General features: G+C 49.7%; 8 protein-coding genes across 10 annotated transcripts; 4 read left to right on the top strand and 4 right to left on the bottom strand.

The window, feature by feature from the left end:
* Positions 1 to 47: 47 nt before the first annotated feature.
* On the bottom strand, positions 48 to 1,787 carry LOC131207131 (tRNA (guanine(10)-N2)-methyltransferase homolog). Its single transcript, XM_058199740.1, has 4 exons — positions 1,680 to 1,787; positions 739 to 1,606; positions 463 to 661; positions 48 to 381 (listed from the first exon to the last, which is right to left on the bottom strand). The coding sequence occupies exons 1-4, from the start codon at positions 1,743 to 1,745 to the stop codon at positions 48 to 50; spliced, it is 1,467 nt and encodes a 488-aa protein (XP_058055723.1). The 5' UTR covers positions 1,746 to 1,787.
* A 106-nt stretch (positions 1,788 to 1,893) lies between these two features.
* On the bottom strand, positions 1,894 to 2,612 carry LOC131210682 (trafficking protein particle complex subunit 6b). The gene is made up of 3 exons (XM_058203962.1): positions 2,481 to 2,612; positions 2,140 to 2,403; positions 1,894 to 2,074 (listed from the first exon to the last, which is right to left on the bottom strand). Exons 1-3 carry the CDS (start codon positions 2,553 to 2,555, stop codon positions 1,949 to 1,951), a joined length of 465 nt encoding a protein of 154 aa, XP_058059945.1. The 5' UTR covers positions 2,556 to 2,612; the 3' UTR covers positions 1,894 to 1,948.
* A 212-nt stretch (positions 2,613 to 2,824) lies between these two features.
* Positions 2,825 to 7,059, bottom strand: LOC131208485 (uncharacterized). The gene is made up of 4 exons (XM_058201260.1): positions 4,208 to 7,059; positions 4,040 to 4,142; positions 3,721 to 3,977; positions 2,825 to 3,649 (listed from the first exon to the last, which is right to left on the bottom strand). Exons 1-4 carry the CDS (start codon positions 7,057 to 7,059, stop codon positions 3,547 to 3,549), a joined length of 3,315 nt encoding a protein of 1,104 aa, XP_058057243.1. The 3' UTR covers positions 2,825 to 3,546.
* Positions 7,060 to 7,774: 715 nt separating this feature from the next.
* On the top strand, positions 7,775 to 9,788 carry LOC131211928 (prostatic acid phosphatase). The gene is made up of 3 exons (XM_058205615.1): positions 7,775 to 8,189; positions 8,249 to 8,347; positions 8,420 to 9,788. The coding sequence occupies exons 1-3, from the start codon at positions 8,058 to 8,060 to the stop codon at positions 9,485 to 9,487; spliced, it is 1,299 nt and encodes a 432-aa protein (XP_058061598.1). The 5' UTR covers positions 7,775 to 8,057; the 3' UTR covers positions 9,488 to 9,788.
* Positions 9,660 to 11,936, bottom strand: LOC131211929 (endonuclease III-like protein 1). Its single transcript, XM_058205616.1, has 3 exons — positions 11,776 to 11,936; positions 11,018 to 11,710; positions 9,660 to 10,225 (listed from the first exon to the last, which is right to left on the bottom strand). Exons 1-3 carry the CDS (start codon positions 11,872 to 11,874, stop codon positions 9,782 to 9,784), a joined length of 1,236 nt encoding a protein of 411 aa, XP_058061599.1. The 5' UTR covers positions 11,875 to 11,936; the 3' UTR covers positions 9,660 to 9,781.
* On the top strand, positions 10,341 to 10,983 carry LOC131211930 (ubiquitin-like protein 4A-B). Its single transcript, XM_058205617.1, has 2 exons — positions 10,341 to 10,470; positions 10,526 to 10,983. The coding sequence occupies exons 1-2, from the start codon at positions 10,423 to 10,425 to the stop codon at positions 10,880 to 10,882; spliced, it is 405 nt and encodes a 134-aa protein (XP_058061600.1). The 5' UTR covers positions 10,341 to 10,422; the 3' UTR covers positions 10,883 to 10,983.
* A 590-nt stretch (positions 11,937 to 12,526) lies between the features above and the next one.
* LOC131209030 (RNA-binding protein 4B) lies at positions 12,527 to 15,364 on the top strand. 3 transcript variants are annotated; one of them, XM_058202000.1, is made up of 5 exons: positions 12,527 to 12,677; positions 12,885 to 13,291; positions 13,353 to 13,634; positions 13,715 to 13,822; positions 13,908 to 15,364. In XM_058202000.1, the coding sequence occupies exons 1-5, from the start codon at positions 12,669 to 12,671 to the stop codon at positions 13,990 to 13,992; spliced, it is 891 nt and encodes a 296-aa protein (XP_058057983.1). In that variant the 5' UTR covers positions 12,527 to 12,668; the 3' UTR covers positions 13,993 to 15,364. The 3 variants fall into 3 exon arrangements, with proteins under 3 accessions (XP_058057983.1, XP_058057982.1, XP_058057981.1); XM_058201999.1 differs by having other exon boundaries at positions 13,359 to 13,634; XM_058201998.1 differs by having other exon boundaries at positions 13,359 to 13,634; positions 13,905 to 15,363.
* Positions 15,365 to 17,124: 1,760 nt separating this feature from the next.
* LOC131209264 (juvenile hormone esterase) lies at positions 17,125 to 25,668 on the top strand. The gene is made up of 5 exons (XM_058202288.1): positions 17,125 to 17,250; positions 19,425 to 20,559; positions 20,624 to 20,802; positions 20,884 to 21,167; positions 25,479 to 25,668. The coding sequence occupies exons 1-5, from the start codon at positions 17,125 to 17,127 to the stop codon at positions 25,666 to 25,668; spliced, it is 1,914 nt and encodes a 637-aa protein (XP_058058271.1).
* The last annotated feature ends 490 nt before the right edge of the window (positions 25,669 to 26,158 follow it).

Genomic DNA, 26,158 nt, shown 5'->3' on the forward strand with positions numbered 1-26,158 from the left:
ATTAATGTCTTATCATTTTTATTGATCGTGTACGTTTACCTAAAACATCACTCGTCCGGCTTCCGTTCCGGAAAACGCCATTTGCCATCCGGTTGCTGCTCCTTCCCTCGTTCCATCGCTTCTCTGCGCCCCACTTCACGCAACGCAAGGCGACGATCCTTCCGCGTGCCGTTGTCTTCGAGCAGCTGCGTGAAGTATCGCTCACGATAGTTTTCGACCAGCGCACCGGGCATTTCGAACGCATCCAGACTATTCTCGCCATCGGATACCTTCTCGTACGTAAGCAACCGACGGGAGCTGTAACCCGAAAGTGGTTGCTCGGAGTCTGCAACCAGCACGAGGCACTTGTGACGAGGAAGCAGGTCGGCACTGTAATCTTTCCTAAAGCGAAACGACCACATTAACAAATCGTGCCTGGCAAAGGATACGCAACGAAAGCAGATCTATATTGAGACCACTTACTTCAGGGTGGGAAACCAGGCTACCAAACGACCACCGAGCTTCAGATGTTGCGCAGAGAATTGTAGCAGATCGCGATACATCTGGCACAATTGGTACGGCGAGGTTGATGGATAATGTATCGCGTCTTCTGTCATGACCGTTGTCTTTCGTTTGGTTTTGAACTCAATCCTTTCGGTGGCCTCGCGAATACCGTACGGTGCTGGTTGAACAGATAAGGACAGAATATCTTTCAAAAAAGGGGGCTTTAAATTTCATAACCTAATTGAAGCTACTCACGATCGGTAATGATACTGTCGAAAACGATATTGTTCGTCCAGATGCTGCGCGAAAAATCTGCTATCAGCACATCGACAAATTGGCCGCCGCACCCGTACTGCTGCAAATTCGCGTAAATGCTTTCATCTTTCTCGCGCACTTTCTGATTCACCCGTGTCGGTTTCGACTTTCCGTGGACGATCATGTAGTCGATATCGGCACCGATCACGTAAGCTCCGAACTTGGCCGCCGCGACCAATAGCGATCCGGAACCAGCGAATGGATCCAGCACCAGATCGCCCTTCTGAACCAATGCCTGATTGGCCATCAGCAATGAAAGTTGCGGATCCATCGACGTGTTGCCGATGAATTTTCTCTTCTTCAAGGATATTTCATTGATCATATCCCGGCTACCATCGGCGATCCATCGGCCAAACAGCACATCGTATGGTTGGTCCGGCACGTCCATCGGATCCATGCCCCAAAACTCGACGTACAAGAACGGAACGTCGGGATTCCTCAAATCAACCTGACCCTCGATGGGCAGGTAGTTCATTGTTTCGATTTTCTCCACCTTTTCCCGTTGGCTAAAGTGTTTGTTGTACGTTTCGACCGTTACTTTGAATGTTTTGTCCGCCTGAAAGTGTTGTTCAAGTAGTGCACGATTGAACGCGATGTGATCACGGAGCTGCTGGTGGAATGCGTGGAGTCCGAGAGCCGAGTGGGCCCAAAGTTCGAAAATGCATCGTAAAGACATCGACCGAGAAGCTAGCTTTTGTGCCGCTTCATCGTTTTGTAACTCTACGATCCAGAACGGTCGCTCCGGATTGTGGTTTGGCGAGCAGGTTTTCATTTGAATGTTGCAAATTCGCAACAGTGAAGTAATTTCCTGCGGGATTTGTGAAGCGAATATAATAAGTCAGACGTTCCATTCAACTGTAGGTTACACAATGATGGTTTACCGCTTGGCGAAAGTCGACGTGTTCCTGGGCAAACCAAAGCACATATTTTTTCCAAGATCCACTCATTTCGTTGCCGAATGTAATTGGGCGCACTGTGAAACTGTGAAACATGCGTCCCGGCAGCTCCTGATTTGACGTTTCTAGCGAAACAGTAAACAAATGCTTCCATCAGCAAAAAACAAATGATGTACATTTCTTTTTGAAGAAATGGACCAACTGTTTATTTTTAAAGATATTCCTCTTGTCTTTTTTGTTTCGGAAGATAGTTTCTAGGTACGGTTTACTTGTATATGAAACTTGCACGATGGCATCGTCTGAACTTCGGCGGTAACGGTGCTCGTAATGCCCAGATTTGCTAGACTGCCTCGCACCAGACCGCAGGTGTACGCTACAAACTGAGAATTGAATTTAAATAATTGGTTTTGCCATTCTAGAGCCTTTCTAGAGGCAGCACTTTTACCTTTGGTGCATGCTCCAAGTACTGTGAACCGGCGGACAAGCGGGTTAGAAAGCGGAACGAATTGTCCTGCAGAACGTACACTCCCTGGTGGTTTGTTCGTAGATTATCGATCTGCTTCCGATAGATGGAGCTCCAAAAGTCGGTGCAAATGAATTTCATCGTATCGAGTTCGTCCTTGAATCGGGGCCATTCTCGCGTTAACCGTTCGATTATTCGGTAACCGGTCGTGTACCCGATATATTCTAGCGTGGATAGATCATTTTCCTAGACAAGGTATTCGATCGAGGATATGTTTACTGAATCGGTAGCATTGTGACACTAGAAACAGGAAGGACACATACCTTACCGTTTTCCTTGTTTAAAGTATAATTCACGATTTCGGAATGCAAAAACTCGAAAATTGCCTCTTCTGCCATATTGTTGTGGTACTGAACCACCAGATTTCACACTTCACAATCAAAACATACGGCCCAAGCAATGTGCCCCGGTGGCATAAAAGGCTCCTGCCTGACTTCGTCTGTCAACAAACACAATATACAGTACGTTGCAAAAAAGGGAACGGATAGTTCTTGAAATCAAGCAAACCGTTCGGAGGCAGTTTGGCAGACGCAACGTTACATTTATTTTACCTTCTAAGTGTCAACCTAAGCTAACATTCCGAGTTGCGTAGTCTAGGTAGGGTTGATGATTTTTATTTCTATTGTTTGGGTACATATATGCGATGAAAATGCATAAAACTACGTGTTACATGTTGGCCGCACACGGCCCCGTGCTGGGGCTCGTTCAAGCGCTTCGACATAGGGGAGAAGGTGGATAATTTTATATTCGCCCTCGATACTAGACATCATTATTATTTCTGGCGGATAAACATTGGATTTTTTGTCGGATAACTGGCGTTCAATCGGTTAGAAGTTATAGATTAATTTTGTTTTTGTTCATGTTTTTACCGAATCCTGCGTGTGGCTGGTTTAGGGCATTTTCCCTCTCTAGCATTGCCAAGCCAAGCCAAGGTGGCGAATTTGTCGCGCAATTTGTACTGCGATTGGTTCCACTAATATTCTTTTCCTTCGTGTCTCGTTCTACTGTTTGTGGCATATTTGCTCTGTTAAAAAACCAATAGGGCGATAAAATGAGATACATCTCCCGACAAAGCACTACTAATTTAATTCGTCGGTACTGTTGCCTCTACTCCGGCTGGATACTGTAGAGATATGGTGGTCTCGAGTGATGGTGCTCACACTGCAGTAAAAAGTGAGATTTGAACGGAAGAGCGAAATGGGTCACAAAGATGAGCGGAACACTCCTTCTTCGGGGAGCACCACTGTAGTGGAGTAAAATGGGGTGTTTCGCAACGGTGCACAGAATCTCAAGAACCGGACGTACGCAAAATGCCTGAACAAGAGTTGTTTAGTTTCTACGATAGCGTCGCCGTGAAGGAGCAGTCTGCGACGAAGCTTGTTGATTTTGTCCGGCGTAGATATTGTTCAGGAAGTCATCTAAATTTGGTTCACTAAAGTAAAACAATAAATCTCTTCAATATAAGCTACTACTCGTGGAGCATACGATGCAATTCGCACTTACTTAACGGTCGGTTCTTTTCGTGATCGGCCCAGCGATTCTTTGTCCTGCTGCACGTTCTGCTGCTGCTGCTGCTGGGTGCCACCACTGCTACTACCGAGCACGATACGATACTGCACGACATGCGAGTTTGGTTGCAGGTGCGAAAGTGCACCTTTTTGGCAGTTGGCCCACTCCGTGATATCGTACACGTTGCCTTCCATCATGGCGAGATACTTCCAGCGCAATCCGAGACAGCTCGTTTCGGCCCAGATGTCGCCCTGGGAAAACAAAAGAAATGCCTGTAGTTGCAATAGCTGGCGATTGACCGTTACACGTTTACCTCCTTGGCTGGGTGGCGGATTTTGCACGAACTGCATTCTCTTGCAGCATAATGCGCTCGACCGGTCGGTTTACGAGGATGCCTCAAACAGCAACTGCTACATCTGCACCAAAAATCAAACACCGTGATTCGAAAACTGTCCAAAAACTAATCTACAATCGGGTGTACCTTATCGTGTTGGCCGCTTCCGATATTTTCGTGTGCAGCTGCGTAAGTAGATCGTTAATCTCAGACCATGCCTTCTCGGCGTTCAGGGCCTCGGCCAGACTCTGGTCGTACTCCTTGCGCGTTTCCGTTTCGCCAATCAGCTCGAACGAACGCTGCAGCACCTTGAACGCTTCTTCTGCGCCCGGTTGCTTGTTTTTGTCCGGGTGAACCAGCACCGCAATCTTCTTGTAATGCTTGCGGATCTGCTCTTGAGAGCAGTCCGGACTGACACCTAGAATACTGTACGCGTCTTTTCCCTTACAGTTCAGCAGCGATGACATCGCTTCGTCCGCCGTCGACGGCAGCCGACCGTCCTTGTTATGGTGATGCGGGGTTCGTCCAGTGGCCGGTTCAGCGGTCGCCTTGGTTCGCCGGCAGTGCCGCCAAAACGCCCAGCGAGACTCTTTGTCGAAGCGCGCATCGAACGACTTCCAAACGCCCCGCAACCAAACGCCAGGGCGAGCAGAATTTTTACGAAAATCTTGTCTTACAGTGCAGGCGTGTTGCCAGCAATACTGGTACCCAGCCAGGGCATAGTCCCACGCCAACCGGACGCTCAGGTACACCACATCGCTCACAAGCGACCAAAGCCAGCGCACTACCAGCACCATGTATTCGAGCCATTTCTGCAGCAGCTTCTCGGCAAAGGCGTACTTTTGATTCTTGCGCGAGCGCACGGAACGCTTGCCGTTCGGTAGGTTGCCGAGTGTCTTGTCTTGCTGTTGTTGCTTACCGGGCCCATTGCGATGAGATGCGGAATTGTTGCGATTGCCGGCCTTCCGATAGGAAGCAGACGATGTCGCGGCCGCGGCTGCGGTACGTGAGGGTTGCACGATTTTCTCGATATGTGTGTCATTTACACCGATGGTCTTCTTCACATTGTAGACAAATTGTTGTTGCTGCTGCTGCTGCTGCTGTTGATGGCCATTTTCCTTTGCGCCTGGCTTTTGTTGCTGCTGCTGCTCCGTGGTCACACTGTCCTGTTCGTACTCTTCGGAGTCTTCTTCGTCAAAATCTTCTTCCGTTTCTTCGTTCCCTGTGGCACCCTCATCACTGCCCCCCGTACCGTTCGAAGGTTCACCGCCACCACCACCGTCAGCCCCGTTGGTTTCATCCATGCGCCGATTACGGCCCTTCTTGTTGCTGACGTTTCCATCGGCACCTTCAGTGCCGGTTCCATTGCGTGTGCCTTTATCCTTTTTCAGCGTAGTTTTGTGATCTTGATTTTTTTTCGGTTTATCCTGGGCCAGCTTTAGCGTGGAAGCAATACCGCTACCCACACCATCACTCTTATTGGCATCCCCGGGCGAAGTACCCAACAGGCCCACGCCTGCAGAATTGGTGCCACCTTTTCTAGCCACAGCGTCACCCGACCGATCTTTCGTGCCGTTCCCGGGAGCAATGGTCGCTGCCTTACGCTCCGCGCCGTTTCCGTTTGACTTCTTACCCTCCCGTTTCTCCGCCTTTGAACCGCCTTTCGAGAAAGCGTGTCCCCCGGAACCATTAGCAGCGGAAGCTTTTGTTCCGTTCTGTAAGCCAGCGCCCGCGGTGGCATTACTGTGACCACCACCGTTTGAAACAACATTCGAAGCGGCATTCGGTAGGCCGTTACTGGCGGGGGTAGCACCGCTCACCTTCTTGCTCAGCACATCCGAGTACGACATGCGCATCGGTTTCACCTCCGCCACTATGCGCTGCTTTTTGTTGACATTCTGATCCAACTTGGCCGAGTTATCGTCGTTCTGCTGGTTGTAAACGGCCGTCGCTGTCGAGGTGGTTGGTGCCGGAGCACTCGTGGGGTTCGTCGATCCTCGGTTTCCGTTAGACAAGCGCGAGGACGAAGGTGGCGGTGGCGTCGCACTTACTGTACTGCTGGATGTACCAGTAATGGTCGGTGGCACTGGGTTGACGATCGGTTTCGATACGGTGCTAGCGGTTTTGACGGGCGATGCCTTTACATTGCCGTCTTTCGCCGGTGCAGTGTTAATGAGCGCTGTCGTTTCGGTCATAAGAGACGGTCCAGCAGTTCCACCGAATGGCAAATAACGGCCGGACATGGTCGGTACCAGGTTACCGACCATCTGGTTGATCAACATACTGCTGCTGGTTCCATTCTCAACCGCATTGCGTACTGTCGGTACCGGCGATGGTGGCTGTTGAGCAATCGAGGACAACGGCAGTTGTTGTTGCTGTGGCAGTTCCTGTTGTTGCTGATGCTGCTGCTGCTGATGTTCTTGTTGCTGCTGTTGCTGTTGCTGGTGGTGGAATATGAATCCAAAGCCGGGAGCGGCCGACATGAAGCTGTTGTTACTGGAAAATAACTCGTACTCTTGCTTCGTCTGCGGAGCATTGAATGGGTGGTGAGTGTCCTCCGTCGGACGCACAATTCCTGCTGCTCCTACTCCTCCTACTCCACCGGCCACCTGCGGTTGTGGTTTGTAGACCACTTTTAGTAGCTGACCGTACGCATCGGCGACCGTGTACTCATCCTCGATCGGTGGGTGCTGAGGGACGTGAGGTGCATATCCGTTGTTGGCGTTAGCTGGCGGAAAGCCTTCTCCCCCCAGCGAAGGTCCGGTGTTTGGTACGCCAGCGTTCAGATAGAAGCCGTGCGCCGGTCCCGTCGGCAACGCGTACGGATGCTGGGGATGATGCGCTGGTTGCAGGTGTGGCGGAAGCGTGTGCTGCGTGACAGGAAATAGGGTCACCGGTGGTTGCTGGCACTGCTGAGCGTGCGCCGGATGATAATGGTGCGGTGGCTGCTGGTTCGCGGGCCAAAAGTTTTCACTACCATCGTTCGTGTTGTTGGCCATCTTGTAGGCTACTTTCGGTCACTTATCTCGCAACGATACAACGAACGTACCAGCTGCAGACGCGTTGATGTGGAACTTCTGGGCCACAACACATGGGTTTTGTCAACCGGAGCCAAGCACAGCTGGCCATACGCTGTTGCCTACAACAATAGCCCAGCGGCCCGCAAAGTGTGCGAACGCATCGATTCACGCGATTTATTACGCCACCAGCGAAGGAAGAAACTTCTACGAAGGGCACAAACTAGCAGTGACGCGGGAAGCGAAAATGTGCAAACGAGAGAACTTTTGTGCACCACGAAGACGACGAAGAATATTCCTATTCTTTTTATTCTTTTTTGCGCAGCCACTGTCAAAATGACAAACGTGATGGCGCCATCGTGTTTGCTACTAGATGGTGCTGCAGCAGAAAATGATTTGAATAGTGCCAAGTTTTGGTCCGGCTTTGCACGTGAAAATAAGGTCCAATCGCCTCTTGGGCATACTTTCAATTCATTACTTATTTGGCGGGCATTTTGCTAAGCCACCAGCTTTTTGATTTCTGAAAACTGCCCTTTCCATTTGAAAACTTCGTTTGATATTTTGTCCTTAGAAAAGACATCCCGGATCTCAGAGCCATTTCTTCAATTCCGGGCTACCGCTCACCCACACAGACTCGCAAATCATTCTTTGCGGAGGGCTTTGGGCCGGCAATAATACCTTTAACAAGCGGCAACAGGTAAAACGTGTAACGACGTGACGTTACCGCTGTGTTCGATTATCGCAGTCCTTATCAGCAAGGAACCAATCACCTTTTGTTTTTGCATCTGTTTCACGGGACATTTTGGCCAATACTGCGCATTTCGGGTGTTAAAGAAATAAAAAATTGACAACGTTTCAGAAAAAAGTGCAATGTGCTGAAAAAACTTTCCCTTGCCATATGGAAAGTGCCCGTGCCGCCAGGTACAAAATCTAGTAGTCGCTCGAATCTATAATTTGCTGAAAAGGCCGCAGTTAATAAAATGGTGACCACGAGTGATGGCCGCTCAGGATCTTCAATCGCGATGCTTGCGGTAATTGTGGGATTGCTATTGCTGTGTGGCCACAACAGCAGCGCTCAGGAGGAAGAAGGCAAACTAATTTTTGCACATGTGGTAAGGCTTCGCGTTGCCCAATAAGCGGATTGTAATTGATAAGCTTCATTTTTTCACAGCTTTTCCGTCACGGAGACCGCACACCAATCGATCCTTACCCTAATGATCCTTGGAAGGATCATAGCCATTGGCCGGCCGGATGGGGAGAGTTAACCAATGTAAGCGACAGATTTCCGCCACTAGCGCCCAAGGATCGTTTGCTATACTTTTTCCCTTCTTCTCATGTCTAGCCTGGCAAAATGCGCCACTACCAGCTAGGCCAGTGGATCCGTGCTCGGTACGACACTTTGTTGAAAAAAACGTACAGCAATGACGAGATATACGTCCGCTCTACCGACGTCGATCGAACTTTGATGAGTGCGGAGGCACACCTGGCCGGACTCTACCCTCCACAGGGTGCGGATGTGTGGGATTCCGCCATCACATGGCAACCGATTCCGGTGCACACGGTCCCAGAAGACATGGACGCTGTGTTGGCATCGAAAAAGCGATGCCCGGCTTTCGAACACGCACTAAAAGAGTACCGCCGATCGGAACCGTACCAATCGTACAACCGATCCCTCGCGTCGCTTTATGACTACCTCTCGGAACACACGGGCCAAAGATTCAATTCTATGACGATGATCCAGAACTTATACAGCGTACTAACGATTGAACAATTGAACAACTTCACACTACCCGATTGGACAAAATCCGTTTACCCGCAACCGCTCGCAACCATTTCCGCGAACACATTCGCCGTTAAAACGAATACCACGGCACTGGCTCGCCTCAAAAAGGGGCCACTGGTGAAAGAGATACTGGAACGGTTCCGTGCCAAGGCCCGAGGACATCTCAAACCAAATCGATCGTTGTGGATCTACAGTGCGCACGACCTAACCGTGGCGAGTCTTTTAAATGCGATGGGTATGTTCGAACCACACAATCCGCCATTCGCTGCTTGCATTATGCTGGAATTACGCCAACCCGAGGATGGTGGACAACCGTACGTGCAAGTGTTTTACAAAAACACGACTGAAGAACCGTTTGAAATGCCCATTCCTGGCTGCGGGCTGCGTTGTGACTTAAGTGATATGTTCAGTATATACGCAGACATCATGCCGAGCGATTGGACGAACGAATGCAAACGCTCAATACTGACCATGACGTACGTTGAGGCAAATCTCAGCGCGAACCCGGGTGCTGTAGTTGGAATCGCTTTAATTCTTTCCGCTTCGGTAGTGCTCCTCTTGGCGATGCTTTGCATTGCCAAGCAGCGCAATAGAATGGACATGGAACGGTTGTACCTTCGCGCTTAGAGTCACTAGAATATTCTCAACGAGTGTGTCGTATCGGAAATCCGCGTCCTGTTAAAAAGAAGTATTTTGCATGTGAAAAGTCTGGAAGCCAAAGCACTGGTTAGATGAGGACGATGATAGACCATAAGATCATTTACATTTGGTCGAACGAAGAAGAAGAAAACCATTAGCGAAATTGAACTGCATGTATTTTAATTCACATACAAATGACAAAAACAAACATAATTTATGAAACTTTGTACTCTTCGTGTATAATGGGCATTACGAAAATAAAGCAATACTGCCGCTGCCACATTAAAACTCCAAATCTTCCGCTTTTATCTCTTTCTTGATCGGTGTTTTGCGGATGCCGTGCTTACCTCGTGCTGGACAAATTGGCGCATTCACACAGTCGTTGCAGCGAGGATAGGTGGATGTGCAAATCGTTTGGCCAAATCCTACGAGCAAATGATTCACCTCGTCCCAAAGCTCGAACGGTAACCATTTCTCCAGCGCTACCCGTGTGTCTTCGGGGGTTTTTGTCTCCTGCGGAACCCATCGGAGCCAGTTCGTTATACGGTGAACATGGGTATCAACACCGATACCCGTTACAATGTTCCAAGCCGAGCCCATGCAAAGGTGTGCCATTTTCTTGCCCACTCCAGGAAGCTTCAACAGTCCTTCGATATTATCGGGTATGTCCCCACCATACTGGTCAATTAAGATCTGCGAAACCCGTTTGATGAATTTGGTTTTGTTCTGAAACGAAAGAACGAACTTTTTAAACGAAGGAATAGATATGACGTTTGTATATTTCACCACTTGGGGCGAACATTTCACCACCGCATGACAGCAAATGAAAACACCAAAACAAACCCAAAATCCAAACCGAGCAAATGTGTTTAGCGATCGCAGAAGCTTAGTTCCTCCCCATAGTCAGTTGTTTCGTTGCCAAGATGAAGTTAACGATAAAAATATTAAAGGGGGAAGAATACATTGTAGAGGTAATGTACAGAATTGTGACTTGCGGACAGTTGTTCATTGCGCCACGTTCCACAGACTACCGAAGATTCCACGATACAGCAGATCAAGGAAGAGATTGAGAAGAAAAGTACAATCCCGGTCGAGCATCAGAAGCTGCTGCTCGTGGGCAAGGCGCTAACGGACGAGAAAACGGTTGCCTCCTATGGTAACATTTCTGACGGCACAAAGCTAACGTTGGTTGTGAAGAAACCGGATCCCTTGCGGGACGTAATCTATCGACACTTCAAACGTTTCCTGCAAGAGGAGCAATCTCAACAGCTCACAACCAAGTTCATGGACGACTTCGAGCAGAAGCTATATCAGAAGCTTAGTCTCGACGATTTGGAGAAAATTGCCACCGAAATGTTGGCGAAAAGAGGCCAAAATGTGTGAATCCAGATAAAATTGGGGTGTATATTTGTGTACTGTTGCTTTGTGGTCTCTTTGCGTTTGTTTTTCCATAGCACACGTAAGATGTAATAAATTATTCGAGACAAAAAATGGAGGAAAGCGAAGTAACATTCTTACCTTGTAGAAACTAACTGGATAGATTAGTTTCTCCAGAACATCGGCATCGGTTGCTATGATTGATTCTGGGGTCAACCCATGCTTCTTCAAGCGTGTCATGCATTCATGATTCACCGCGTCCTTGGTTTGGCTCGACAGCATCAACGAAACTAGGCAATGAAAGCGCTTTTCCCGTGCCGGAATTTTGTTTTCCACATCCAACGCAAACTGATCGCAACCCATGGTATCAACCGGAGCTGGAGTATCTCTGCGCATTTGCCTAATGTTTTCAAGCGTCTGGCGCCAATTGACGGGCTCCCATTTAGTTTCCTTCACGGTCTCTGCAGAAAAACCGCGCTCCGCGACAGGTTCATCTTTTACTGGAGAATGTTCTTCTGTCAATTCCCGTTTTACCGGTGTTTTTACGTCGATTGCGGATCTAACTTGCGGAATCGCTTCTTCCAATGATTCGACTTTTATTTTCACTTCCGCAAAGGCGTTTGCATCGATGCGAATGTTTCTTTTACGTCCTTTACGAGACTCACAAGCAACCGTGTTTGGTTCCGGGTTTGTTTTAGCAACGCGCCCGGCTTTCGGTTTTGTGTCCTCCGTTATCTTGCTGGACTGGTCGGTTACTTTTTGCAGCAATGTCTTTCCGTGCTGTTTAGAAAAATTGCGCGTCTTTTTTGGAGAAAAGTAAGGAGACTTTGTTTCCTGAAACATGCGAAAGATAGTATTCGTTTCCGTTCACGGATAAAATCGATGGAAAGTGTATTTACCATTGTTGTAATAGCTGTCCGTACTACGTTAATCCAATGATTTTGCATGCGAAGATTCTTCGGCGACTGCTTATCGTATTCTGCGTCGTATTTGAACATCCGATACAAAAACTACTGGAGAATTCTGTAAACCCAACGTGAAACAAAACCAAGAGGTGTATTTTCGCATGCCATTTTACGCGCTTCTGGACGGTCAGACAAACGTCAGAAGGAAGGGTTACGCTTTCTACCATGAATTGAACGACGATTAGTACGGGAGTAATATTTAAATTTGTCAGAAACTGAATTGAGTCTCTCAAATGCGTAGAATACTGATGAATTAATACTATTATTAATGTTATCAAGCATTACCGGCATCTGCATTATTTGTAGTAATTTCGATATCGAAGAATCGTCGATTTGAACAAAGTATGCTTGCCATCGTGTGTCAAAATTTGAGTGACAAAAAAACTAGGTGAATTTCGTAACAGTTCTAATAAACAAATCTTGTACAAGCTGACTAACTTATTTGTCTGTTTTAAGCAAACTTTGTTTTGGGAAATCGTTTTTCTAACCAGGATAAGTCGGGAGCACGGTGGAAATGTGGAACAAACCGCACCGGTTCTTCGTTGAGCGAACCGGTTCAGTTCCGATGCGCGAAAGGCGGCACTTCGCTGGTCACCCGACTAGCGCGCATCACCCCAAACGTCAAACGCGTTGCCTGTCATCGATCAAAAAGTGAAATCTATTCGCCCAGACGCCATTTGGAACGTTGGCGCAACCTGGAGACAGCAAAATATTTTTGTTTTTTCCCATCATCCTGGTTCTGTTCCGTTATAATTTTGTTTTAGTTTACCATCGTAAGCCTTAGCTTAGTGTAGCAGTAAGCCGGAGCCGCCGAAAAGACGTATGAGATGATTCCGGTAAGTGTTGTTTTGTTGTTTGTGGTGAGGCGTATCATTTCCGGTGCCATCCGGTCACCGTCACAGCCATGCAGAAAAGATGCTAATGGTGTGCATTCTGTTATTTCCCTTCGCCCTGCCACATGGATTTCACTAACGGGCTCGCTACCCATCCGTTTGCGCCTGTTTGCTGTTCGCGCTGGTGCCCCCTGTATCGGGAACAAGCAGAGAACCAAAGTGTTTGTCGGCAGCTTGCCCCCAGCGACCAAGCCGGAGGAGGTGCGCCGGCTGTTCGAGAACTATGGCGTGGTGACGGAGTGCGATGTCATGAATCGGTGCGCGTTCGTGCACATGCAGAATCAGGATATGGCTGAGAGCGCCATCCAGGCACTGCACAATACAACTTTTAAGGGCGTTACGATTGTGGTCGAGCGGGGTCGCGTTCGCGAAAGACCCCCGGGTGGAGTCGGTATGGATAGTGCACGCGGCCGCGTTGGAGCTGGCCCGATGCGTGGGTCAAGGGGCGGAATGCGCAGCCAGCCGTACGGTTCATACGGGACAGCACGCACTCCGGGAGGTTATGGAACACGTGCAAGCTACGGTACTGGCAGCCGAGGTTACGAGGGAACCTACAGGTAGGCTGGTGGTAATGGGTACTGTACAGGAGCTGTTGATATTGAAATTGTATGTTTCGTATTACAGGAATGATGTCGGATACAGTTCCTCCAGCAGCGCGTATGGTTACGGGTACACCAGCAATGGAGGTGGCTACGGTAGCACTCGTCACTCCAGCAGCGAAGACCGCCGTGGTTTCACGCTACCGTCTTACCCGACCGATCAAAGCCGAGCAGCATACGGCAGCTCTTACGACGGTTACTCGAGCTACGATGGCTACAGCAGCTACGGATACGATACTACCCAAGCTTCGTCGAGCTATCAACGGTGGCCAACATCGTCGGCTGCCGCCGCTGACAGCTAGTACGTGACGCTCTGTCTACAGTATGTTAAACCCTCTCGACCTTTCTCTCATTTTCGTTGTTTCTTTGCGCTTCTTGTAGTTCCTACGCTAGCGGTTATTCGGCTCCGGTGGATGGTGGTACCGTCGGGCAGAGCACAGATTACAGTCAATCCTATCCTGCATTGGGTGGCAGCTCGTCGGGATATCGGTAAGCGGACCGGCCCCACCATCCTCTTCTCCTCGGCGCACCGGATGATAGCATGCTCTCCCTCTATCTATTGCACTTCCAGCAGTGCGTCGGCAGCATCTTCCGCACCGCCTTCGTACCGCAGCCCTGTCTCCGGCTACGGACCACCATCCTCCGGTAGAAGGTTTTGAGTGCCAAAAAGAAACGGCGCATTGCTAGTGGAGTAATGGAGCCTCACACGGCTCGTTCTTTTGAATGTCACAATTCTTCACCAACGATATCAACCATGGAGACTATGGCTCTGTGTCTTTGTAACTACCCTTAACATCTCTATCGTCATCAGCAGTAGCAAAGAAAGCAGTGCCAGTAGTACCATCATCCCTTGTCACTAAGAACGTTTCTACTACTAAATCAGTTTCATAAAAACAATAAGAGCAAATAAGAGTCATGTAGACCGAGAGCGAGCGAGAGAGAGAAAGAGAGTACGCAAAACGAAGAAAACTGCTGATTTACACCTCAAGATAGAAATTACACCACAACCCCCACAACAGCTAACAACTAGGAACCGTAGGGAACCCGATCTTCGATTGAAATTAACATTTAGCCAGTGTCGAAAGAACATACACGATATAAACAATCATCCAACGCATAAGATGGTTTTATATTTCATTTTTGGAACGTCCATTCAGCGAACGACGAGTGCGTAGGACATTTATTTCCGATCCAACTCTGACGTCTCATTCACCCCAAACAATCGGGCAGTCCCGTCGGGACGATCAGAACGATCGGGTTTTGAGCGTGCATGTTGAATCCTCGTAAAAGCATACACTGGTTAATGGGTAGTCCCCTAATTAGTAACTTTAATTTGTACTTTGCGCGGGACGCGATTCAAGCAAAGTCCATCCACAGAACGCGAAAGCGAAAATAGGCTAACCGAGAACTACCAGCAGCCTCTGTGGGTAGCACAAAGTGTCGATAAAAGACAGTGGAATTGGCGTAAATTGCTAAACAAACTTGATCGCGATCGCAAGCACCGGAGGCATTCAGTCTACAGCCTGATGGAAATCGGAAGATAACGCGCGTACCGAGTGGGTTGACGATTGAAAATAATGAGCGTAGCGCGACCACGAATGCTTGGAAGATTATTCTCTATTGTATTTATATACACAGACTCAGACATACAATAATACCTATATTTACGGAAGCAATGCAGAACAACGCAAGAATTCACCTCCCCAGAGCAGTTTCACACTCCATCTGCAATAAGAACAAACACACACACACCTACGAGCAAAGGCGGTTTTTTTTCTGATATAGTATAATAAAAGAAAAATCATTCAACATTACTTAGTGTTCACCGGCAAAAGTGTGAGAACATCTTTAAGCACCGTTCACTTTTCGTAACCGATCGATCGATCAGCGGGTCAGCGAACGTAACCGCTGCCCTTACAGGCGAGAAAAAAGCGAAAAACCGGCTCGCGGACATCCTTAGACTGGATGCGTTTATGCGTTTGCTACCATGTAAAGGTCATCAGTCGCCTGGTGCGAGCCCTCGAACAAAATGAAATGAATGTAGTAAAAATTAAGAGTAACAGTTTCGAATCATTCTTTCCGTGTCTACCAACCGCTTGAAGACCGCCCCCCAAAATATCACACGTTTTGCCGACCCGAGATCACTCCGAATCAGGTCGGCTCCAAAACCGAAGGGAAGGATGCAGTTTGAGCGCCCATCTCGCCCAGTGACACCATTAAGCGGGTCAAAAACTAAAACCAGTTCTATCAGGTGCGCGCGCGGGTTCGCGCCCCCTTTGGGGCCATTGTAGTCACGAGTCGCGGGACTGAGAGACAAGTGCCTACGGTGGGCTAGAAAGTGTTTTCTCTCGCATTCCGAAGCCTTTTTAAAATTCTTTTTCCTATTGCTTTGCTTTCACATCCTCGTGAAGTTCGCGTGCTCCACGGAGCTGCCGGGAAATGTCGGTTAGTGAGAATGAGTTCCGTGGCGATCACGATCACCGCCGACACACGACGCTCAAGTGCCCCACGAGCGAGCCGGGCCCGGGCCACAGTAGCGTGCGGCTAGCAGATGCTACCGCTACCCACACCGCCATTATGCAACGGCCGCGCAGAACCTCATGGAGGGGTTAGTATCGGGCGCCGCGAACTCCTCTGGCAGCTTTCAGTTTCAGTCAAGCTTCAGCATCAGTCGCTCTCGGACGACGCTAGTGTTCAGTGTTCGCTGATCGACGGAATCGCCGCGTGTTGCCGACGCGTGTCAAACGGGCAGTCCGTGTTGCAAGATCACGTTGCAGGATACTGATCGGTGTGAGTGTAGCGCCGAAGGCGCCACATTTTTGTGGAATGTCTGTTCCACCAACCATTCGAAATAGCTTAATATTCATATTTGCCTGCGGTTAAATTTTAATTGTTGGTCCAATTCGGGCCGGACATACATTTGAAAGCTCGATCAATGTGTTACCAATGGTCCTAGTTTACAAGGAGGAACAGAAAGGAGGGAACGAACGCTGTTTGCAATCGGGTTGTCGGTGGCAAATCGAGTTCGTACGGTTGAGTAACACTCGCAACAAGAGAGACGCCAAGCGGCGTGATCCCAATATAGTGGCTCGGCGTTGGCGAACATTACGAGAAGAGTGTGTAAACAGGCAAATAATCGATTGGTTCGTTAGCAAACAAATTGACTTCGAGCCTGTGGTCGTTCGGTCGTTGCACAAACGGTATCTCGGGCGGAACATCCTATTCCATCGGACGAAGGACGGCCCAATGTCACTGTCTATCGTTCCGTGGCACATTTCGGACATTTTCCGCCGGTGATGCTGTTTCCATCGAACGTGTGAAAGATAGAGGATCTCTGGGCAAACCGACCCGTGCCAGGCCGGAACGAGGCCTCGCGAATGCAACACTGGACACGGATGATAGCGGCGTGTGCCTGCGAGAGCCGCTCTCCGCCGGGTGTTGGTGTCGCGTAACGCACCTTCGGTCGCGACATGTGTACGAAATTGCGGATATCGGCAAGGTCTTCCTTCAGGCCGTCAACGCGCCCCGTGTGTTTGTGTGTTTGTGCCCATTCGGTTCGTGGTGTCCTCATCTCTCTTGCGACCGGTCGCTGGGCAACGATCTTCGGCACTGTGTCCGAAATCGCTTGCGTTCCATCATCGCGCGTGAAGAAGTATATTATAATAAATGTTTCTTTTGCCCCATTACATTTACAGCATTTAGCAACGAATCAGTTATTCCGCCACGCGTCGATCAATATCGGGAATCGCAGTTTTTAGGATCGTCCCGCGGCACCGGATAACACGGACATCATGTACGCGATTCGTGCGCTGATTCTATTGTTATTTTCGATCGGAGCGCACTCGAGCTATGCTCTGCCACCGTCAACGTTCGGAGAGGCGCTGGCCAGTGCCGGCCAGTTGTCCAACAAGCTGAAGGTAAGGTTTGTCGCTTTCTCCACCGTTGATGTCTTTCGTTTCCCGGGCAGGCAGTGATTCACCTCTTCTCATATCGATCAGATTTAGTTTTTTGTGGTTCTGTGCGTGCCTCTACATTTGAATGTAATTTTAAAGAAAAATATGTTTAGTTTTCAATATTCGACTGTATGCGGGCACGGGTCAGGCGAGCAACCGTCAGGTTGGCTTGCAAGTGGCCAAATATGAGCATTAAAAAACAGGAATGCATATCCACAACGTCCGCGGCTGGTTTAGTACAAACAATGGGGCCGTTTGTTTCGGATGGTCCAAGGTGCGAAGGCTTTCACTTCCACAGGACGCTCTGGGCTTCGCGGGCGCCAGATTAGCGTGGTGGTAACGACATCAATTAAGACCACTTCACCGTGTCACGGGCTCAACTGGCTCGAGGTTGTAGGGCGAGTTAAAACACGGCTTGAAGCGACCGTGGAGCTGCCCTTGCTGCTCAAAGAATTTTCAAACTGATTAGTGCCCGTGCTCATAACCTTGCCTTTGCGAAGGGTCTCCCATTGTGATCGTGTAGAGGGCTCAAGGGCACATTGCGCCACCAAAAGAAGTACAACTTTGTCCCTTAAAGCGCACCCAAAGGGCCTGTCTAACGACGTTCAACTGTGAAGCTTATGAAAAAAGGCTTAATCTCTCTCTTAACGGTTAAGGCGATCCCCGGCGTTGGCACGGACGACAACACACGCGGTAATGACGGTGTTTGCGCACATTAGCCAAATTGAGCCACTACACGAAAGTCACATTAGTGAGCACAGTGGAGCTCGTTCCTTTCGCGCGCGCCTTGTGTTTTGTGTGCCACCATCCTAAGCCGTCACCAGGGTCACCGGTTGAACACGCAATGGCAAATGGCATCGATCGGCTGAGACGAGTACCGGTAAATTGGTGACTGACGACACATGTTCCTCCATTCATTGTTCGCAAATCAGGAAAAAAGAATGACTCGCCACGCGCCAAGGACGCCGGTTGATTCGAAATAGAGAAATTCTTCCATCTTCATTACCACGGAGTTGCTGTGCGTCCGAGTCACGAGAAACCTTCGATCAATGGCAAGGTTAACCTGGTTCTGCTCTCGAGCGGTTCGAGGTGACTGAGTGCAGCGCCCGTGCATTGCATGCATGGTATAATTGTGCATTGCTGGCCGCATTATGCTTTATGCGCGGAACCAGGTGCCGGTGTCTGGGCACAAGGTCGAAAAAAATCGAAAAGAAAACGTTTGTGCCGGGAAAAGTGAGATGGCTGTGGGGTCATAAAAAGGTTTTCCACAAGCGTGTTTGGCGTACTAATTTTTGCGCACCATTAGCGATCGGCTTCGATTGGTGACTGGTTTTCTAATTTACCGCACGATTTCGCCGATCAGAAACGATCGTGTCGAGATGCAGTTATCGTTGCTTATAATGATACTTAAGCAACTTTGTCGATTTAAATGTAATTTAATTGGAATTGAACGATCATGCCGTAGGTATGTAATTTTCGTATTCTCTAATTTGATGGTAAATCAAAAACAATTTTCCATTAAGATCACAGCATAAATAAGATTCCTTGAATAACATTCGTGAGGCAGTGAAATGCAAATGGTTAAATTGGACCAACAAATCTCTACCGGTCTGTACACATCAGCCCTAGCTCAACAAACCAACGGCCACTAGCGAACATTACTAGGCCACCAACTGGTAATTAATACCTATCCATCCTCCGATGGGGCACCACTAACATCTAAAATGACTGTTGTTCCGGGAGGAGATTTGTCATCGCTTTACAAAATTGTTTCAGACTGACACGCGTCCTAAAACTGAACTCTTTTTTATTTAAAAACAAAACTTTTAATTGAAATACCAACTAAGTTCCAACAACGAAACGCCCCGAATGCAAAAGAAAGTTACTCACTCTGGGGTCATGGGAATTGGATCACAAAAAATTGCCCTTGTCCGTTGAAGTTCGAGGTCCTCTGAGATCCGATTGTATGCAATGTTTGACCGTGACTGTATCCGCGATAGCGATCCGCGCCAGCCCGGTGCCGGTGGCGTAAACAGGAAGTGCATTAGACAGTTATGGCCGGCAGCTGATCGGTGATGAACTGATCAATCAAGTCGGTGTCGTTGACAGAGTAAATTTCCATTCCGCCTCCCGCACAGGAAACGGCCGCCTGGAAAACGTTCACCGGAATCGCCCGTGACTCGGACTCGATCAACTCGCTGGTCCGGATCATACCGCGCACGACGATGGGCTTCGTGCGCGACGTGGTCAGCTCGTTCAAGCGCGAGTCGCGTGCTATCATCCTCACCAAGAACGGGGCCCTCGAGGGCCGGCTGCAGCAGGTGAAGGGTGGCGGGGCGGGCTTCTTCTACGCGTTCAAAGGCATCCGGTACGGCCGCGCGCCAGTGGGCGAGCTGCGGTTCCGAGCCCCCCAACCGGAGGTACCGTGGAAGGGCATTCGGGGTGCCCACCAGGAGGGATCGGTCTGCCCGCACCGCAACATGATACTGGACAACTTCAAGGGCAACGAGGACTGCCTGTTCCTGAACGTTTACTCGCCGGAGCTGCCCGTCGGCGAGGACAATCCCCAGCTGCCGGTGATGGTGTGGATTCACGGTGGCGCTTTCTCGTTCGGCTCCGGCAACGCGTTCCTGTACGGGCCGGACTATCTCGTCCCGAACGGAGTCGTACTGGTGACGTTCAACTACCGGCTGGGGCCACTCGGGTTCCTGAGCGTCGGTCGCGATGCCCCGGGCAATGCGGGTCTCAAGGATCAGGTGCTGGCGCTGCGCTGGGTGCAGGACAACATAGCGGCGTTCGGTGGCAACCCGAACGATGTGACCATCTTCGGGCAGTCGGCCGGGTCAGTGTCGGTGCAGCTCCTGACGCTGGCCCCGATCGCGAAGGGTCTGTTCCACAAGGCGATCGCCCAGAGTGGCTCCGTCCTGAACCCGTGGGCCATCGCCCGGGACACGAAGGCCCGTGGCTTCTACCTGGGCCAACTGCTCGGCATCCGGACGAACGATACGGGCGAGCTGTTGGCGCAGTTGCGCCGAGCGGCCCCCCAGAAGATCGTCGATGCCGCCCTGAAAACTTTGACCGCCGAAGATGTGCGCAAAAGCATCGGCCTCCCGTTTGTGCCGTCGCTAGAGAGCTGGACCGGCGAGGATGCTTCCAGTGACGATGAACCACTCATCACCGAGGAACCCCTGGAGTTGCTCAAAAGTGGCCGCTACAACCACGTGCCACTGATGGTTGGCTTCAACTCCCACGAAGCGATGCTCTTTTTGAGACGTAAGTTCCGAGGATCTCGACCTCGCGCGCACATCCCGATAACCCACTCGTGCTCATTCCGCAGGAGTACGAAAGGACCCCAATCTGCTGCAAACCCTGGACGGAGACTTTGAACGGCTGATCCCGCTCAACCTGCACCTGGACCGTGAGTCGGACGAGGGCCTCGAGTTCGCGGCCAAAATGAAACAGTTCTACCTCGGTGAAAGGCATGTTTCGAACGAGACCATCCAGGAGATGATGAACGTAAGTCGGCACCGGGTCGGAAGCGGGGACGTTTGTGAAACGAACCTATCATTAATTGGCCGAATTTCTCCACTGCTGAAGCTCATGTCGGACGTAATGTTCCTGCACGGCATCACGGACTTTGCCCGGTTGCACGCGTCTCACAACGGGCTCAACTCGACCTGGGTGTTCCGGTTCGGGTACGACGGGGCCCTCGGTATCTACAAGCGGATACTGGGCATCAACTGGCCCGGCGCCTGCCACGGCGATGAACTGGGCTACCTGTTCCACTTCGGCTTTCTGAACCTGCGCCTCGACAGTACGTCTCCCGAGTTGCAGGTGATGCACAAGATGACCCGAATGTGGACCAATTTCGCCAAGTACGGGTAAGTGCCGATCGAGACCGAGACGTTATTGAGACACTGGGCGACTACAAACGCGGCTCCAAACTGAACGAACACGCGGCGTTGCCAATGCAACGAGCGCGTGGTCCGGGTATACGCCGGTCTTGCAACGCGCACCTCTCTTGCAATAGTCTTGCGGTTGCCAAAATGTCAGGCCACGGGATCCCTGGCTCCGGTGCGGCTAGTGAAAGGAAACAAAAAGAAGATTAAAAGATGATGGTGTCACCAAGGCGGACCAGGTAGCGTCTCTGGTGATGCCTAGCCGGGGCCTTAGGTTACCGGGGCTAGGCCATCGCGTTCTCGTCGGATCTCTATCGACGTTTGGACCGTGTTTATGACCCTGTGATAAAATGAGCGTCGGCTCTTTTTTGTTATGCCCAACCCAGCGCGGGAAGCTGATTATTCAACACTTTGAGACAACCAACGGGTCCGGCCCGAAAAACCGTTAGGCCGATTTCGCATACCAATCAGCAGAACGGTTGTTTGCGCGGGGGCCCGTAGCGACCTGCATCACTTTGCGGCGCGGTCGCCCAAGGTCAGGGTTTTCTGCCCGGTCCGGATGGTGCAATCCGAGGCGGGAAACCGACGACCGGCGACGGGACCACTCGGCGATAGAGGAGACGTTACAAAATCGAACTAACGATCCCTACCGTTCGCTGGATTGCGGTGAGGGCTCGTCTGTTAGCGGCCGGTCGGGTTTTAGTGGCACGCATTGGCCGTACCTACTGACCGTAAGGGTTCCCGGGCTGAAGATGATGCCAAGCAAAAGTTACGCGCTTTTGACGTTGTCATCGGTTTAATGAACCGTGTGGTGCATATGTAACCGCTGATCGGACCGGGGAGAAAATTATGATGTGCCTGTTGGGAGGGATCAGCGAACGAACGGGCGGCTACGGTTGGGGCTTCGAATACTTTCATAAATTATCCGCCATTGCCCCGTAATCAACCGGTAAAGGGTGACCTCATTTTTCCTTCCTTCGTCCCAAAAGTAAACCGCGCCCCCTCGAATGACTCGCACCCGGCGGCCTGGCGATCGACGGCGGCGATCGTTTCACTTCTTTCAGCCTACATGTTGCTGTCAATAAAATGTGCCATTCTTACTTTCCGTTTCGCTTTTGGGTTTCAAAAAGCTAACTGGATTTCGATACCTTATTCGATCCGGGTTTCAAGATGTTGCTTGATGGTTTTTGTAAAAAGTACAATAAAAAGATGATGGAACTAACCTATTCCACTGCTTTCCCAACAGCCAAATGGTGCTGGATAGATTTTCTGACCACCACATCTTCTCATAAAGTTTTCGGATTACTCGAGTCACTGATATTATTCCCGCACCTCCATCATAGACAAAACGTGACCTTCTTCATATTTTTTTCTCTCAAAAATGGAGAAACCGCAAGCTAGACGGCTTCAACATACGCCGCGCCTTGAGATTTGCCATTTTGCCGAAAACCAGTTCATCATGCAAAATTTTTTTTGGAAAATCCAAGATTGAAAGCATCTGGGCATGAGAATCCCGTTGGGATTGCAAAATATAGCTGCATTTCTGGGGCAGAATATCAATGGTGATAAACAGGGGGTCACTTGCAACAACGCATATCGGACACGATCGTGGCAAACTCTTCATTTCATCGTGTGACGATCGCCACCGACAGCAATCTGCTGCTGAGTGTATGGTGACATGGACTTAGTTTCTGTGGCCAAACTCCTCATTTGGATCAGCGTTGTCGACGATCGGACCATCTTTCTCTCATAATAAACCCCACTTTAGTGCCCAACCCAGAACCACCCGTGGCCAATGTTTCTCAATAGAAGAAACGTAGTATTCCAGCAGAGCAACGCCACATCGGAAAGGCACTGTATCTTGTGTGTCCACTCGACCCGACCCGTCCTAGTTGTTTTGCCACTAGGAACGAGCGTTGCTGCAAAGAAGCATGCTGAAAGACTACTTTCAAAAAGACTACCAGTTACCGAAAAAAATGAAACGGAATAAGCTCCGATATCTTTATCGGAGCATTTTCAAGACTCCAAAAAAGCCACCCATCCAAATACAGATTTCTTTTACAATGAATTAAAATACGGACAAACTTCACTGGATAGCTTTTCGTACCACATACACCCGGAATGTGTTTATCCTAAGAAACGTATCCCGTTTTCATCATAACGGGAGTGTCCAATGAACATATTTTAGATTGTTTGATGATCTTTATCTCCTTCCGTGGATGTGGACAGACTGGAATGGTTGTGCGTTTGCGAAAAAAAATCCTCAAATCGGGCGGGAATCGGGACATGGCGGGCCATTATTTTTGCGATGTTCTTGGGCTGCTATTCGGGGTTCGGTATCTGGTCGTGGGAGAAAGTGCGTTCCTGGGCAAGCTTTTGAAGACCTCAAAACGTCCAACAGCTGCCAATGGCTTCGCGCAACGTTATTTATTTTATTTATTATTATTAAAACGGACAGAGCAGTGTTAGGGTCGCGTAACAGTCCCGACACAAATGACGAATCCAAACGAATGAAAATGGGGGTCTAGCGATTCATTAAAAACGTTTTTATTATAGTCCATATTTGAACCCAGTTATTCTTGCAAGAATTATTTTTATGTTACGGGATTGAAAACGTTTTTCAATAAGCATAATGAAGCCCCCGTGACACACATTGGTGATTTCGGCCCAAGAAAGAGGGGGATTGACTTTTCACGCGACCCATATAGTGTCCCAAAGCAACGGCCGTAGGCGAAGCCGTGAAACCTGCCGAGCTAAATGGTGTTGCCTGCGGCTGACGCTTCCGAAACCGCATCCAGATCACGCGGGCAACCGAGCGGGCGCGATCTCCAGCGATCACTGGCGCACCGGTTGCGTGTAGGGTTGAACGGTTATGCAAAGAAGTGCTCCACGCGACCGGGCCCCACGAACCAGCACGCCGGCGATAAGAGCCGGTCGATTGGTGAGGCTGAACATGAACGCCAAAAAGCAACATCGGCAGCGGCCCCGGCCACTAGGTACGCACCGTGCACGCACGGACCCCAAAAATGGACACCTTCTTGCCGGTGCAGTCGGTGCTGATTGCCGGCGTGCAGAAAGAGTGCTGTAAATGTTTGAATTGTTTCTGCATTTATGTAACACCTTAACGGGGGGGCTCTTGCGCGTGTTTGGCGTCGTTCGCGGATCGCTAAAACGCACACACGTCGAGACACGGGCATGGCGGATAGCGGCACAACGATCGCCCTCGAACTCCATGGGTCGCGAAGGGTCCACGTCTCGCTAAATAGGCGATGTTGAGCACTCCCCATGTCCCCCGTAGAACCGGCTCAGCATAGCTTCGTGGCAGCGTTTTTTCGAAACACCCTGCCCTATAGCCGTTTGGCCCTTCCGGCTAGCCGGGTGCTGCCGGGGGGGTAGTTCCTAGCCGCTAACAATACCACAAAGCCGACCGTTTCTCGGAGGTTACGATTTCAGTAACCACCGCAGCACAAACTAACAGAAGAAACCGCATTTGCACATCGCCTAGCGCGCGGCCAAAGGATAATAAGGTCGCCGGTGGAACGTTAAACAATTTTCACTATGGTCAATTGGCGAAATCAGTTTAAGTGGAGCCTTTGCCCAACACTCTGATTAGTTTGTCAGCTAGCGTCGTCTACCGGGCGCTACCAGACTTCGAGGAGCAGGAAACGGCCACAGGGACACAAAGGTGATGTCGTAAAAAAAGCCCGTGCAAGGGTGCTTCGCCGTAAAATGTGTTACAAAGGAAAGAAACGAAAAAACACAATGCCCAGACTTCTTGCGGCTTCGTTCGATTTGGATACGTTTAGCGTGCCAAAAGAGCACCATTCCGACCAGTGAGACGCGCGTTGTAACTGAAGATGCAATCCCTCGAGACGCTGGGACACTAGACCGGACCGTGGATGGATCCGCCGTAACGAGGGCTTTGATTGATGGCTGCTCGCCGCGTGGCCACGGGTTTCAGCGGCCACACGTGTTGATTAGACGCGCTGCATACGAATGGGCACATGTTTGCAAAGTTTAATGACTGCACCGACGGTACCGAAGAGATGCGTGGAAGGCGCAGAAGAGGTCGTGGTGTAAGATGAGCTAATCAATTCTGGTAGCTGAGCCACAATGGATTGGGTGTCAAGTGCACCGTCGTCCGTGGTTAACGATCTGTCCCGCCCAATTGTCTACCCAGAGCAGAAATCTAATTGGAGTTTTGTGCCTTGGAGCTTGGGTTGTTTACATAATTTAATCTCATTGTTTCTCGTTACTATTACATTCCTCTCTATCTCTCTCTCTCTCGCGTAGTAATCCGACCCCTTTCGGTGAGGACGAACTGTTGCTGAGCACCAATTGGCCATCGGTCGTACCAAACACGATGGCTGACCTGCCGTATCTCAACATCGAAGGTTCGCTCGAAAGCAAAACCAATCCCGAAACGCTAAGGTTAAGGTTCTGGGACGATGCCTTTGCCAAGTACAACGGCAACTTGTTGTAACCTTCCGTTTCTCAGTACAACAGCGGGTAGCCTTTACGCAAGGGGTTCCTGTTTCTAAACGTTATAACAATCTTATTTCACAATATGTGGTGCAAAACTTACAAACTAGCGAGGTAGTGGCCAGGCTTAGCTTTAGGTAGTTTATAGGCAGTTAGTGGAACGTGCGGCAGGAAACGATAGGAAAAATTATGTACTTATTTGCCATTCCTAGAAAGCATTGTGAGCATTTTACGTTGCGTTATTTAGGGAACAGCTCCTGGGGTATCTGCGTGTGTGCGAAGAGGCAAAAACTACAACACTTTTTATTGTTGACTGTTAATGTTTTAGACAATAGAAGCAATGTAGAACGGGTGAGCCGTAGCGTAGGGGATGAAACTGATGCTCTCATGTTTCGAACAACGGATTGTGAACTGATATTTTTTCAAATAAAATTGTTTAAACGTACCTTTTTGCGTTCGTTGTGTATGTTTCATGTACCGGAGTAAGTATT

This window comes from Anopheles bellator, chromosome 2 (assembly GCF_943735745.2).
Source record: "Anopheles bellator chromosome 2, idAnoBellAS_SP24_06.2, whole genome shotgun sequence".
NCBI classification, from domain to species: domain Eukaryota; kingdom Metazoa; phylum Arthropoda; class Insecta; order Diptera; family Culicidae; genus Anopheles; species Anopheles bellator.

Bases quoted from the DNA above. Each gene is read 5' to 3' on its own strand.
- LOC131211929 (XM_058205616.1), bottom strand. From the start codon at position 11,874: ATGTTCAAATACGACGCAGAATACGATAAGCAGTCGCCGAAGAATCTT. The intron at 11,711-11,775 runs GTAAATACACTT...CGCATGTTTCAG, and splicing joins GGACAGCTATTACAACAATG to GAAACAAAGTCTCCTTACTT. The intron at 10,226-11,017 runs GTAAGAATGTTA...CTTTCGTTTCAG, and splicing joins ATCCAGTTAGTTTCTACAAG to AACAAAACCAAATTCATCAA.
- LOC131209264 (XM_058202288.1), top strand. From the start codon at position 17,125: ATGTACGCGATTCGTGCGCTGATTCTATTGTTATTTTCGATCGGAGCG. The intron at 17,251-19,424 runs GTAAGGTTTGTC...CCTCCCGCACAG, and splicing joins AGTTGTCCAACAAGCTGAAG to GAAACGGCCGCCTGGAAAAC. The intron at 20,803-20,883 runs GTAAGTCGGCAC...CCACTGCTGAAG, and splicing joins CCATCCAGGAGATGATGAAC to CTCATGTCGGACGTAATGTT.
- LOC131207131 (XM_058199740.1), bottom strand. From the start codon at position 1,745: ATGAGTGGATCTTGGAAAAAATATGTGCTTTGGTTTGCCCAGGAACAC. The intron at 662-738 runs GTGAGTAGCTTC...CTGTTCAACCAG, and splicing joins CGACAGTATCATTACCGATC to CACCGTACGGTATTCGCGAG. The intron at 382-462 runs GTAAGTGGTCTC...GTTTCGCTTTAG, and splicing joins GCCTGGTTTCCCACCCTGAA to GAAAGATTACAGTGCCGACC.
- LOC131209030 (XM_058202000.1), top strand. The intron at 13,292-13,352 runs GTAGGCTGGTGG...GTATGTTTCGTA, and splicing joins GGTTACGAGGGAACCTACAG to TTACAGGAATGATGTCGGAT. The intron at 13,823-13,907 runs GTAAGCGGACCG...CACTTCCAGCAG, and splicing joins GGCAGCTCGTCGGGATATCG to TGCGTCGGCAGCATCTTCCG.
- LOC131211930 (XM_058205617.1), top strand. From the start codon at position 10,423: ATGAAGTTAACGATAAAAATATTAAAGGGGGAAGAATACATTGTAGAG. The intron at 10,471-10,525 runs GTAATGTACAGA...CACGTTCCACAG, and splicing joins GGGAAGAATACATTGTAGAG to ACTACCGAAGATTCCACGAT.
- LOC131208485 (XM_058201260.1), bottom strand. From the start codon at position 7,059: ATGGCCAACAACACGAACGATGGTAGTGAAAACTTTTGGCCCGCGAAC. The intron at 3,978-4,039 runs GTAAACGTGTAA...TTGTTTTCCCAG, and splicing joins TCCGCCACCCAGCCAAGGAG to GGCGACATCTGGGCCGAAAC. The intron at 3,650-3,720 runs GTAAGTGCGAAT...GTTTTACTTTAG, and splicing joins CGAAAAGAACCGACCGTTAA to TGAACCAAATTTAGATGACT.
- LOC131210682 (XM_058203962.1), bottom strand. From the start codon at position 2,555: ATGGCAGAAGAGGCAATTTTCGAGTTTTTGCATTCCGAAATCGTGAAT. The intron at 2,404-2,480 runs GTATGTGTCCTT...TACCTTGTCTAG, and splicing joins TAAACAAGGAAAACGGTAAG to GAAAATGATCTATCCACGCT. The intron at 2,075-2,139 runs GTAAAAGTGCTG...TTCAATTCTCAG, and splicing joins ACTTGGAGCATGCACCAAAG to TTTGTAGCGTACACCTGCGG.
- LOC131211928 (XM_058205615.1), top strand. From the start codon at position 8,058: ATGGTGACCACGAGTGATGGCCGCTCAGGATCTTCAATCGCGATGCTT. The intron at 8,190-8,248 runs GTAAGGCTTCGC...ATTTTTTCACAG, and splicing joins AACTAATTTTTGCACATGTG to CTTTTCCGTCACGGAGACCG. The intron at 8,348-8,419 runs GTAAGCGACAGA...TCTCATGTCTAG, and splicing joins GATGGGGAGAGTTAACCAAT to CCTGGCAAAATGCGCCACTA.